The sequence below is a fragment of the Bacillus rossius genome, chromosome 1 (assembly GCF_032445375.1).
Source record: "Bacillus rossius redtenbacheri isolate Brsri chromosome 1, Brsri_v3, whole genome shotgun sequence".
NCBI lineage: Eukaryota > Metazoa > Arthropoda > Insecta > Phasmatodea > Bacillidae > Bacillus > Bacillus rossius.
Window position 1 is genome coordinate 315,907,101 of NC_086330.1, and position 13,874 is coordinate 315,920,974.

General features: G+C 32.1%; 1 protein-coding gene across 36 annotated transcripts in view; it reads right to left on the bottom strand.

The window, feature by feature from the left end:
• LOC134527943 (dystonin) overlaps nucleotides 1-13,874 on the bottom strand; it is a 667,118-nt gene that overhangs the window by 51,159 nt on the left and 602,085 nt on the right. For all 36 annotated transcript variants that reach the window (XM_063360992.1, XM_063361024.1, XM_063361021.1 and 33 more), the window contains 5 exons: nucleotides 10,440-10,511; nucleotides 5,799-5,970; nucleotides 5,135-5,252; nucleotides 4,771-5,000; nucleotides 2,543-2,660 (listed from right to left, as the gene is read on the bottom strand). In XM_063360992.1, the coding sequence (XP_063217062.1) occupies nucleotides 2,543-2,660; nucleotides 4,771-5,000; nucleotides 5,135-5,252; nucleotides 5,799-5,970; nucleotides 10,440-10,511 (710 nt within the window). The remainder of the gene's footprint in view (nucleotides 1-2,542; nucleotides 2,661-4,770; nucleotides 5,001-5,134; nucleotides 5,253-5,798; nucleotides 5,971-10,439; nucleotides 10,512-13,874) is intronic.

Genomic DNA, 13,874 nt, shown 5'->3' on the forward strand with positions numbered 1-13,874 from the left:
AGATTTATACCAACAAAGAAAGGGAGAGAGAAAATGCTTACTGTTAATTCTATTGTTTGATACATGTCTACTATTTTAAATAATTATCATGTTACATCAAAAAATACTGCATATGCATCGAAATGTGTGCATCAAGTGGGAAACATTTTGTTTTCCTTCAAAACTATAAAACAAGTATAACTACACTCACACGAGGCATAAAAGTAATTAAACAAGGAATTTTTCCTTTATATAGCAGACACACCCCATGGAAAACAAAGTATTATTTCAAGCAAGTTTACTTTCATGTTAAGTGTAAAATTTTAATTGATAAAACAATTTTTTATTTTAAATAATAACTTCCAAGGCCACACAGTAATAATTACAAGGATGATTTTTTTTTCCAGTTTAAAATTGAAATTTTACCCACACAAATTATACATTCATTTATTGCAATACAACGTAAAATATACACATGACTTCATTCTTGGTGGAAAAAACCTAATTTTATACTTTGATAACACACATTTTCAAGAAAAAGTATAAAATTAGCCAGAGTTGAACTTACAACTAAACAAATGTAATAAATAAACTACCAAACACCATTAATATTTTATACCTCAGGAGTTGTGACTGTGAATAGGAAATATATATTTTAGTTCAAAGAGAGATTATTGTTTAACTTATCTACTGAGCTAGGTTATTGTAAACTCATGACAAACCATACCCTGTAATCTGGCTTAAAAAACCCATATCAATTCACCTTATACTGCAAGTTAATAATTAATACAAGTTTAAGTTTCACCTTAATTATCTGTTAGTAAATACTGTGTGTTTAGTAAATTAATTCCAGACCTCAATCCCAAAACACCATCTGCTTAACAGTTTCTTAACAAACAATTCTCTGCTTATCATTCACCGAAATAATGCATGTAACAAAAACATAACTAAAAATAACACAATAAATTTTTTTTTTTAAAGAAAGTAACCAAATTATTAAAACAAAGGATGAGAGAAAATATAATTAACAAAAACAATATTTTTACCTAAGCAGCAATACACAATCATGAAAACAGAAACTGTAGAATATTCGAACTATGTACATTTACCATATACCATTAATTATGTACCTCTACTATTTCAAATGTTAAAATTCAGGGCATAACAATCCCACAGTTTCTGCATCATGGCCCATTCCTTTTATTACTCTAATTAACAAGTACGTATACAAATTCCAGAAGATCTATTTAAGATAATCTTTCAAAAATATTAAGTTATATCTCACAAAATTACCCTCTTTCAAAAACAGCTCTTAACATTATACATTTTTTTTAAATATGTATGTAGTAAAATGACTGTAGTTAAATGTGGTGTAAAATCACAGTACTGTCTTTATTTCAAAAATAGTTAATTTTGAATGCTATTTAATACAGATCGGCTCTTTTTTTTTTTTTTTTGGCAACAGATTATTTATCTGGATTAATAGACACATACCATATCATTAAACTTGAGAATGCACACACATGGAAACTCACTTTTAAGCTACAATACTGAAATGATTGATACCTAACTTGCTGATAAAAGCTAAATGGCAATCTTTCTTGAATGCATTCAGCACATCATTAAAACTCATGAAAACCGGCAACAGTAAGTTTAACAAGTTTCTAAACTTCTGCTCGTCACACGAACGAAGCATCACCATACGGCAGTCATGAATTTCTTGAATTTTCACACTTCATAAGGCAACAAATGATATGGCAAACTTTTTATGCATGCTTACTCAATATTCACTTGGTCAAAAACGAGACAAAGTGCCAAAACCCCTACGAGACAACAAAGTGCCAAAACCCCTTAACACAAGTGGTTCCTTTTTTCTTACAACTTTTCTAACAAGCCATCACTTTTCAGTTATGATACTAATAATATTTTACCCTGTTTATTAAGTTTTTCATTAGAATAAAATAGAGATTCCATGGTTCTTCATTAATATCACACCAGGTTTCCAATTAATTACAAAAACCAAAGTAAGACCATTTTCTACCAATATCTAATTCACCCTCTTCACCACCATCTATCAGGCTATGGTTTGCAAGGAAAATTTAGGAGAAAAAAGGTTGGCGAACAGAAACATAGGTGTTTTTAGAATGTAAGAAAATTATACGTGATTTTAAAAAAAAGGTTACTTAAAACTTAAAACACAAAAAGTGAAAAACTGGTAGACGTTAAAAAAATATATATAGTGAAATTGAATGTAAAAAAATTTCACAGTTCAAAATATTATTATATCCTTCCTATAAGACAATGAGATTTAATACCAACCACAAACCCAGGAAATAAAAAAAAAAAATGTTAATCTTATGCTGCAAAATAAAAACATTTTCTAATCTGAAACGCACTGGAGTTTAGGTGCTAGGAATCATTTTGGCTGCTTAGCTATTCTGCTAACCAAGGACCAATGTTTATTGTGTTTCTCATGTTTCTCACGTTAGGTCAGACACATTATACAACAGCTAAGACCCTGCCGCCCTGCATGACCCTGATGTAACTTTGTGGAGATACTCACCACGGCACGGATCATTCTTCACGAGGAACTCGTCCAGAGCTACCCAGCCGCCCCCCACACGGACCATGACTGTGGAGCGCAAGATCCGCACGAGTCTCAACTTCTGGCTGTCGCCAAACTGGAACCCACACAAAACATATATCTCAATATCTGGCTCTACACTGTTAACATCTGTGCTTGCAAAACACAAGTGAAGAGTACTTGGTAGATCGCCCATTACCCTGCATTTTCAAAATGTGAAAATTTGAACAAAAACTACTCTTTTACATTATTAGATTGGTACTCGTAATTTTTGCCACCACTTCTACATTTATCACTTGAAATGGTAGCATTTAATTTTGGTATAAGAATGTATTTAAGGGCTGGTTTTCTCCAACAAATATTATCAATTTTATCTATGCAAGAATCGGATCAGCTTGATTATCTGTGATTTTTAATGTATTAAGAACCTTATTTCATTTTTCTCAACTTACCAAATTAAAATCTCACAAAACTCACACACCATTACTTTATTAATATTCAACTTTTTGTGCTTCTGTACAGTTTAGAATAGTAGAGGAAAAAGTTATACCGTATTATTACTAGAGACCCCGAAAAATGGTGAAGCGCGAAATTCATGAAATAACGCGAAAATTTGATACTTTAAACGAATTTTGCGACTTTCCTTTGATTTTGACAGTCGCGAAATTCACGAATTTTCGCGCGAAGTTCACGCTTTTTCGCACAAAATAATGTCCTTATGTCGCAAGTTATATTTATTTGCGCCATCATAACATAGGCGTGAAATAAAAATAGACTGAAAGACTAGTGCCGTGATATTATCTTCGTTTTGACACGTTACTGAAATCCACGTATTTTTATTACTCTGTTTACAAGCAGTAAATATTGCCATCGCAAATGAAAAAATGTAAAAATTGTCAACAATCAATATGTGCGCACTACCATCATAACAAATTGACTCCACAGTTTTCGTGTTTTAAATAATGGTCGTTTCTGCCGCAAGGCGCACTGGTGTCGATTTTTCTAACCTAATTTAATCGCATAGAGCTAAGATGGCAGTCATTTTTGCGTGCACATTTCTATGAGTGTTTACAACTACCGTCCACATTCTGCAAGTTTTGTGATACAATTGAATTTGTGGCTAAGATGCCGAAAACTTCGACAATGTTTGATCGCAAAAGAGAGATAATATCGGATGATTTTATATTTTTGATCAGCGGGACAAAATTATGATGTGCAAGTTCTGCAACGTGCGGGTTGATTGTACACGCAAAGACACGTGCAAAAATCATGTGGCAAATTACACACACAAAACAAAACAAAAGAGACAATTATTTTGTCAAGCATTCTACCGTGTCTAAACAAATCTCGATAGGCGACAGCGTGAATAAAGCAAACAAGCTTGAAAGTGCAGAAAACAAGAAATTTTTTTCTGATTTTGTTAATATGATGCTGTAAGTTAACATTCCTTTGGAAAAAGTTGATCATCCAGCTATGAGGGAATGGTGTAACACCCATGTTGAAGGTTAGCGTTATTTATTTAGAAATGTTTTCCCCCTCTAATAAAAGTTCATAAGCATATGTAGGCCTACAATATTATCGATTAACTTACCTTTACTTCAAATAAATATGCAAGTACCTCAGATTAACAAACACATAAATAGGATGGATTGCATTGTGAAATGGTGAGCACACCACAATATTTTTTGACTGATTTATTGATGGTTTGACTCTGTAATCCAGCAGTACCTAATCTAGAAAAGGTTGGGTTAGGTTTGGCTAAGAATTGTTTTGAATAAATTAGCCCATTAATATTTTTCAGCGATAACCTTATAAATGCTACCTATTTATAAGTATATTGTAAGTTATGTATACATTTTAGGTGCAGGGGATTTGCCATCATCAGCCAACACTCTTAGAGAAACTTATGTCCCAAAAATTGGCCAGGAAAATAAGGAAGCAGTAAGGCTATAAGGTTTTTTTTTACACCGCCAACGGCATAATTTTTTCACAATTTTTTTGGGGTCTCTACTGATTGCTTATTTTTACACCGATTTTTTTGCACCGCTTGCTAATTTTTACACCGGTTTTTTGCACCGCTTTTGTCATTTTTTTGCACCGCTTTTGTCATTTTTTTACACCGAAATGAGCCAGTTTTATTTACCATTTTCTGGGGTCCCTACGTATTACTGTCGACATAATGAAACAAGTGCACACAAACTGCTCACCCTGTACTTGCCCTCGCCGACTTGAAACACTCGGAACTTCTGTCTGCAGGTACACAGCATCACTAGCCTCTTCACTTCATCGTGGATCTTATCAGCATCATTGGCTGGCTTTCGCTCCTCCCAATCAGGGCGGAGAGCTGCGATGAACTCTTTCCAGTCGATGAAACCTTCTCCGTTTCGGTCAAACAAATCCGCAACTGCGTTCATCTCCAAGCGCGATGTATCAAACTCTGAACCAAACAAATGTACATACTTATTTTAAGTATATAATCTGTGTAAAACATCTTACAGTGACAAACTTACTGAATCACGTGAATGGTGAATGTCTTAAATTTAAATGAGCTACTGATATTTCTTTACTCACTTGTCTTCATGATTCCATCAATGAAGTCCTCCCTAGGGATGAGACCATCATTGTTTTTGTCCATTTTGCGGAACAGATCCGTTAAACGAGACTTCTTATGATTCATGAACTTCAGGAACTAAAAACAAGACACACAAAATTGCAAGTTAAATTAGCAGTCGCCTCTTCTCACATGTGAACTAACAATGCTTTTGAACAACACTTGAAGGGAACACGAAGTAGTTTTTTTTAACCAAGTGAATTTACGATCAATATTCTTAATTAATATAATAAATATTGTGCCATTAGTGATAGCACAACCACTTCTTAAAACAAATGTATTTAAGAATCTTTTCAACTAACTAAAATAGTGTCAAATACATGCTATTAAGAGTGTAATAAAATAGAAAAATCAGTTCAGAAAGCTTTAATCTGTAGACAACAAAAAATATAAATAATTTTATACCAGTAATGGTAACAAGATTCAGTTAAAAAATCTTTAACAGTTACACGTACCTTAGACACAAATCATAATGTCAAAGACAATGTTAGTTTTTACATGTAGTATGAAGAGAGACAACCTGCAGAAACTAAAGGTAAAAGGTAATGTTTAAAGATGACTGGAGTACAGTCAAATGTGCTCAAATATGTGCCACCTGTGGCCACGGCCACAAAGCACACTCACCCGCTTGCGCCAGTCATCCCAGCTGAAGTTCTTGACCTTCTCCAGCTCCAGGAGGTAGTTGTACTTCTCCTGCAGCCGCCGCTGTCGCTCCCACGCCATCATCCACACGTTCCGCCAGCGGTCCCACAGCAGCCTCACCCGCGGGTTGCGGAACTGCGGCTCTGCCCCCTTGCTGCAGGGCCACGCCACCCGCCATCAACACCCTTGCCCAAGGCCGCCCACAAGGAATAAGCATTGGCGACAGATTCCATTATGCTAACTTTCATTGAATCAGGATTGCATTAAGGTAGAAAATTATCCGATTTATTATAATTCTGATTTTCATTACAATTTTGATTTAATACCATTTTGATTTGCTAAAAACTTGGAGTTTTTATTTTTATTTTCGACTTCAAACTATCACTAGGGACATGAGACATTTTTGCAAATAGTGGTCCTACGACGTATTACGTGATAACTATGATTTAATCATGACACAAGCGAATATCTACAAAATTTAGTTAAAATACAAATTTTCACATGAAAAAAAGCTTTTTCCACGAGTTCAGCATTGTCATTTCTGAAAATATCCTGTGGGACATCATAGATATGTAACACAGGAAACAAATTTCCACAAAGTATTTTCATATCTCGAACGTAGTTTTTTTCCTACTACAATGCCAATTAATATTATTTATGAACGCCAAAAACACAAATGTTGCTCTTTGTGCTGTGCATACAACACAAACACAAAGTTATATATCTTGTATCTTCATATCTTTGGTTATTTAGTGAAAGTAGGATGACTGTTTACTAGAGAAGCTACTATGCATTTTATATTGAGACCTGGCTTAACTTAACTTTAATTTTCTTTTATTACTTGACATCAATACATCATGTACCAAGAAATAATTGTTAATGATATGAAAAGACATGTTACAATGTATTTTTTTGCAACTTACTGTGAACATTTCCACAGCAGCGAGCTGTGCACGAGCGAAGATGTCTTACCACATCTTTACGTAGTAAGGGGTAGCGCTTGATTACACTCTTAAATAACCACTGGGTTCAAAATGAGGCACAGACGTGCTTTCAACCTAGTCTAGTACCCCCATGTTTTTTGATCACTACCCAAAATGTTCCACACCACTCGCATAGGCGTGCCTACAGGGGGGGCCAGGTGGGCCATGCCCCCCCCCCCCCCCCCCTAATGTAATCACTCACCCTAATGCATTCCTTAATATTCATATATTCCTGGCACTGTGACATTCAAACTGTTTTTCAGTGTTGCAGCATGCTAATTAACAATATTTTTAAACATTTTATCATTCTGGAAATACAGCCGCCTTAGTTTATTTAAAACACGAGGTCCCTTAAAATGGCCAAGCAAAAAAAAAAATTAAGAGGTTTGTTAAAGTTCTGTTGTCTGAATTGCTGTGTTTGCATTCACTAAAAAAAAGTTCATTTCAAGGTAGATCTGGACCAAGCTATTGGAAAATTCGAGAGGGAAAAATGTGAAAGTACCCTTTAAACATTGTCTATGGAAAAAAAAAAAACATATTTTCAAGATTGTTAAAAATTATACGGATATAAATATTAACTAGTAAACATATCTCGTTGATACTGCACAAAAATATAAACACGGCAATGAGTGAATGTATTTATGTATTTAAGCTATTTAACATTCTAAATTCAGCTTCTGATTTAAAAATTTAGCAGCCCCCCCCCCCCCCCCACCCTAATGGAAATGTCTGGACACGCCTATGACCATTCGTGACCACACCTCCTTGGTAGGGGTTTCAAAGTTCCTAAAGATCAAACACAATGCATTTTACGTACGTTTAACCCCATACCTTTATTTAAATTAACTGAAGTTGTTATAACAACATATAGAAGTATACACATTTTGTAGGTTTTGCCCTGTTTAAGCCAAGTAATAGGACATGTACAATACTTTCGTAAAATCATTAGATTTTATTAATTTTAAATGTAGCTACCTAACCTACCAACCATCCTTTCATAGTATATTTAATATAGTTAACCTAACCTAAACAAACATTCAAACAATTTCACAGTATTTTCAATGTACATAACACAACCACTCATTAAAATATTTTAACCACATATAAACATACCCTCTTAGACAATGACCAGAAAACATTTCAGGAAGTAGGGAAAAAAAAAAGTATTGTAAGTTATTTTTTCTTAGCATGTCTTTTCTTAAGAATTAACCAAAAATTCTTAAGATTCAATTCAAGATTCACAAAATAGAATAAAAATGTTAAGGGAATAAAAGAAAAATGAACATTTGGTACAAAAATTTTAAAACTAACATCCTTTTTTACACAAACGTTTTGCACCAATTTTATGTTTCGGTTAGGTATTTTTGCACTGCTTTTTCCTTGTTTCAACACCGCTACTGCTGCACTGTCAGACCAACCCTTACTAACAGTTCTTGAGGTCCTCACTTCCTTGGAGCCCACACTTTATAATGTAGCACCCACTACTCCTAGTATAGATTTTTGTTCCCAGATCCCAAATCCCACATCAATATTGAAACCTCAGAAATACAAAACCAACATTACTCTGAACCTATTTCTTACATCACCAGAGAATCTGCCGGAAAACCAAAACAAAAAATATATATGTATCTTACCGTGGACCAATTTAACTCAATGTTTTTCCTAGGTTGTCTTTTTAATGTGCATCTTTCATATTAATAAACCCTAAAATTGAATTCAATAAACACTTACGTGTTTAAAGAAGTTTATATTTTTTTTTTTTAGAGTTGGACACTTAAAATCTGCTGCCCTTTGCAAGCTTTAGCAGTAATGTATTACACTATATGCATTGTGCTAGTGAATAGTTAACAGTAGAAAAACTAAGAAATAAGTACAGTATAACAATTTTACTCATTTAAATGTAGAACCAGGGAAAAGAAAACATGTGAACAGAAGCAGAAGAAAATATAATTTTAAAATATGTACTTTTTTTATACATGGTACCCCATTTCCAAATAATAAAGAAAGTAAGATATAACATAAGAACAATTCTAACCCACACCAATAATTAAAGGAATGTCCAAACATTGTTTTAAATGTTTGAACTACAAGATAAATATTTTATACTTAAACTTAATTATTAATATAATAGCATATTACATGAAGACATGATGCATAGACGAATTTTAAAATAAATCTATCATCCAGAATATCTTTTACCTGAATTTTAACTAACTGTATTTAAAAACTCAGGATAATGTAAAACAGAAAGAATGTACATGTCCATAATTTAACAATTTTTGTTTAGAAAATGTCCACCTACTTAAATAAGTTAATATTAAAATAATAAAATCTCTTAATTTTCTCACAAGACATAAAAGATGAATTTAGTGCCCACTGAAAACCTAACAGTCCTCTCACACACCATGTTGATATTTTACATTTTCTCATAATTACTATTAGTTGAGGACTATTTCTGTTAATTTAAAATGACACCTCTCTTGCATTTGTTCTTCAATAACCAATATTTTCAATATGTATTTACCAAGTGTATTATAATAGGTGTAAAAAGTTGTAAAAGTGATTATAAATGCTTATGTGACTTTTATGCTCATTATATTAGTGAATATCAGTTGAAAATATTATGATACAACAAATGAAAGAGAAGTAACATGTTAAATTTTATAGTCATAGTCCATAAAGCAAAGTTATGGCATAAACATGAAATTATAAACATGGTGTGAGAGACCTAGAAAACATTTTTATGATAAAGGACACTTTTACTAGGTCTTTCATAATTATATATTATTGGGAAGACAGTTGTCCGAAAAAATATACATATATATATTTTAAAGAGATTTTCGAGATTTCTGAGACTTCCACAGCACTAAGTGGACCCACGTGATTCACTCGTATATATTAACTTTCGCGAACACCAGGGCATGTACTAAGCGTATTGGTGTGCCAACATGAACTTGAAACTAGTACAACTATCTTTTATTACTTAATGTTAAAATTTATAGTCCTAAAAAGAAAAAATAAGAAATTTTAAAAATACGTTAAAATGTTGGCATTACAATTTGACAACTCATAGTTAAAACTGAAATGTAGAGATAGCACAGTGTTCATCATACGGTAGACACACAACAAATTGTTAACCTACATATATTTGAAGTCAGGAAAAATAAAATAATTTTGTGGTTTAATTTTAATTTTTAAATCTTGAATGTCAATCAGTTCAATAAGATAATGTTTGTATAAATATTTACAGACTGATTTCTTTTGTTTAAGCAAAAACAGATATAAATGCATATACTTAGTGTTGTTATGTGTGTTTTAAAATGTGTTAAGTTGTTTTGTTTTAATGTGTCTGTAGGACTGCAACTTTTAGTTACAAAAATACTTAAAATATAGCACCGTGTTCGTAATGCTACTAGTATAGATTTTATCCCAGATTTATACACAACTGTTGTCATATCTTAATCATTTTACAGTCAAATGTGTTGTTTCCTAACACAATCACACTGTAAACACATTTGACAAGAGTTAAAGAGTGGCAGCGCACAAAATGCCACTATCCATGCACCATCTCTACATAAACACATCTCTCAATAACAGTTTGAGAACAACACGAAGACAGAGTAGAGAAGCAGTTTCTAACCTTCCTTTAGCGGCAAACCTCGGCCCGATGTGAGGCAGCTCAGGAGCCTTCTCTCGGCCAGGGCTGACACGACTACGCAACATAAGAGAAACTGGACATCATGCAAGGGTTCTGCCAACATTATCATACCAGTGTACCGGGCAGGAAGAGAATGATGTGTTACAATGTTAAATAAAACTTACTTTTTTTGTAATTACAGAATTATATTTTAATATTATCTTCAACGTATAATATTATAATATTAAATGCATGTCCCTACTAAATAGATTTAACTTCATACCATTTTTGATGTATCAATCACTATTTTTTGTTGTAAAGTGTAAGTTAATCACATTTTTATAAAAATTAAAACCTATAAATTGTAGACAAGGGATGACAGCTATTACTGTTTTGAGAGTTCATATTGACAGAAGAGATTCCACCTTCAATGTTGAATTAAGATAATAAATAGATGCAAGTGCTTATTATTTACGTTTTTTCAACCTCTAAATGATTTGATTTCAAACTAGCAAGAGCTGGGTGGATTTATATTCTAAAAATTTTTAATATATATATATATATTTTTTTTTCCAAATGAAAGGACAATACAATTAAAGTATTTTTTTGTTTATGATTTTACTAATTTGGCAGATTTATATGCATTAAGAATTTTTGATGGCTTAATTAATATACATGGAAGCTCAAGAGAAAATTTTTGGAGATCAAATAATTCAACTGCTGAAACTGTATGGAAGCTGAAGCATTAGTTACTTTCAGAGAAATAACATTTATATCATACAAAATGTTATGCAGATTCAAAGAACTTAATTTAAAATACATACAAATTTCATTTACACCCCTCAAAGTATCGCTGTTCGATTTGTGCTGTTTTAAAGTAACGACACCAATAAATTACAGCTTGATTTGAAGTAGCGAGGTCATAGATAAATAGAACTTCTTTCCTTTTACATGAATTTTTATTTCTGTGCACGAGAATGGCAACAGCACATTTGTAGCATTAAATACAAGGCAACTATTTAATAGTAAATATGACGAATTAACAAACAATTTTTTGTTCAGCTATTCGCTTCCTTCATTGTGTACAGTTGCAGGACAAAAATATGTAAAAACCAGGAAAATGTAAAATGAGGGCAATGATAAAAGAATTTTATTTTACTCTCCCACAAAGATAGAAACAATAATCAAATATACAGTAGATTACCGATTATTAGGGGTAATGACAGGCAAGGGGTCCACGGATAACCGAAACACATTTAAAGCAAAGTAACAAAAAAAACCTATTATTCCCCCCCCCCACAATTATTTAGAGAAACACTGTAACAGAAGTAACGCCCTAATTCATTTTAGTAAAACAGAATGCTAATCAAAACAGCGCTAGTCAAATGCATTTTTTTCAACAAGAGAGTATTTTAATAAAAATAGACATGGAGTAAAATATTGTTTCATGTTTCGTCACATTAATTTGTTGCATTACTAATTCACTGCATTGTATTTAATGCTACAAAAGTACTGTTGCCATTGAGCACGTACAGAAATAAAATGTTATGAATTATTTTTATGTTCATGGTTTGTGGAAATATGGCCCCGATACCACGAAAACCAGATAACCCGCACCTGGATAATCGGGAGTCTACTCTATTAAAAAGAACTTAATTATTTCACATGGTGAAAAAAAACAAATCCATCCAATCTTATAGTTCTTAAAAACTGTTTATAGTTAAACATGAAATTTTCAGTTTTTGAGTAAGACATAAAAATGTCAAAGCATCTCATATGTCCACTTCTTATGGTGAGATTTTCTTACACAATTCGGACTTTGTGTATAATCACATGTTGGATATTCAAAAGCTTTTACAGGGAAACAATGAGTAAGATTAAACTAACTTTAAGTGATATGTCAGCCCTGTGTTATTTAATGTGAAATCTTGATTTTAGTGCAACTTGGATATTCAAAAATCTTTTATATGTAAATCATTATGTAAATCATAAATAAGATTAAACAAACTAAGTTATCTGTCAGCCCTGTATTGTTTCAGATTTTTTTTCTCAGAAAAATTCTATTAAACGAACATTAATACTTTCAAAACTATTATTAACATTCAGGAACAGCTAAAATTAAAAATATTTCCATTGCAATGTTTGGAAATTCAGTGCTGCCAATGGCCTTTCCGAATTGGTTAATTAAGATAGTAACATTATTATCTTGTAACATAGAAATGTTGTTGGAGTCTGTTAGGAATGTTATGCCCAAGCCCTATTATGCAAACAATGTGGTCCATGAATTTTTGGAATCTTGATTAAAATATTTTTCAGCAAGCACACTTACCTGACAAGGAAAAAAAATAGAAACCTGACGTATATGTAAAATATTTTGCATGGCCTACTACAGTTAACTGTTTTAAGCCCAATCATGAACTTAGTTATTGAACTTCACAATCATCAAATTGTAAGTAAAAAAGTAACTAAAAAAAAAACATGAGGTATCACTATTTCCATGCAGAAAAACATGAAAAATTAAAGTAAAACCTGGCAACTATATAAAACATCATTTCTCTTCCTCCACAACAGTTTGGTATATAATGCATACAGCAAATTCAGGGTTTTGAAGATGGATAAACCACTTTCCATACAATAAAATTTAACATAACTACATGTAGCAACAGACTTTTATTCCTTGTATAGTGTCAAAGATATGTACAATAATTTTAATTTTGAAAACTGGATATGCGACTATTGAAATTAAAATTTTGTTGACAGACCCACACAATATTATGAAATGAATTTGACCAACAAATTTATCTTAAACAGTTTTTCAGTTTTGACAGCAATGAAATTTAGTTGAAAATATATATTTAGCCAGCAAGTGAAAGAATGTATTTTTTTACAATACAGAATGTTCAGAAATTGTGGAGCATAAATTTAATGGGTGGCAACGAATGACAAAACAAGCAGTTGTTATTAATATGCTCTGTGCAGAGCAGGTGGCGAGCCGAGATCCTATGTTTATAGACTCATTTAAAATAAACAAAAGTTATTAATTTATTTTGTTCAACCATACAAGGAATACAGCCGAGATCAAGGTTTTCAGATGCAAAATGATGATCATGCATATAAGGGTTAATAAAGACCACAGAACTAAACACAAAAAAAAAGTTTGCAAATGTTAAGTTGCACATTTCACTGGGAATAAATAGTTTACATTTTACTGTAGACTACAGAAGAATCAAAATACCAATAAAACTAACAATTAATTTCATCACATATCACACACCATAAAATATTTGCACAACACAACAAAATGTTAGTATTTGTAAAAATAACTTACCATAAAATTAATATTTAAAAGTCTATCATTACAGAAATATATATCAAACACTAATGTAGTTAACATACTCATTAATATAAAAAATTTTAAAAAAATTTAGAGAAAAGAAA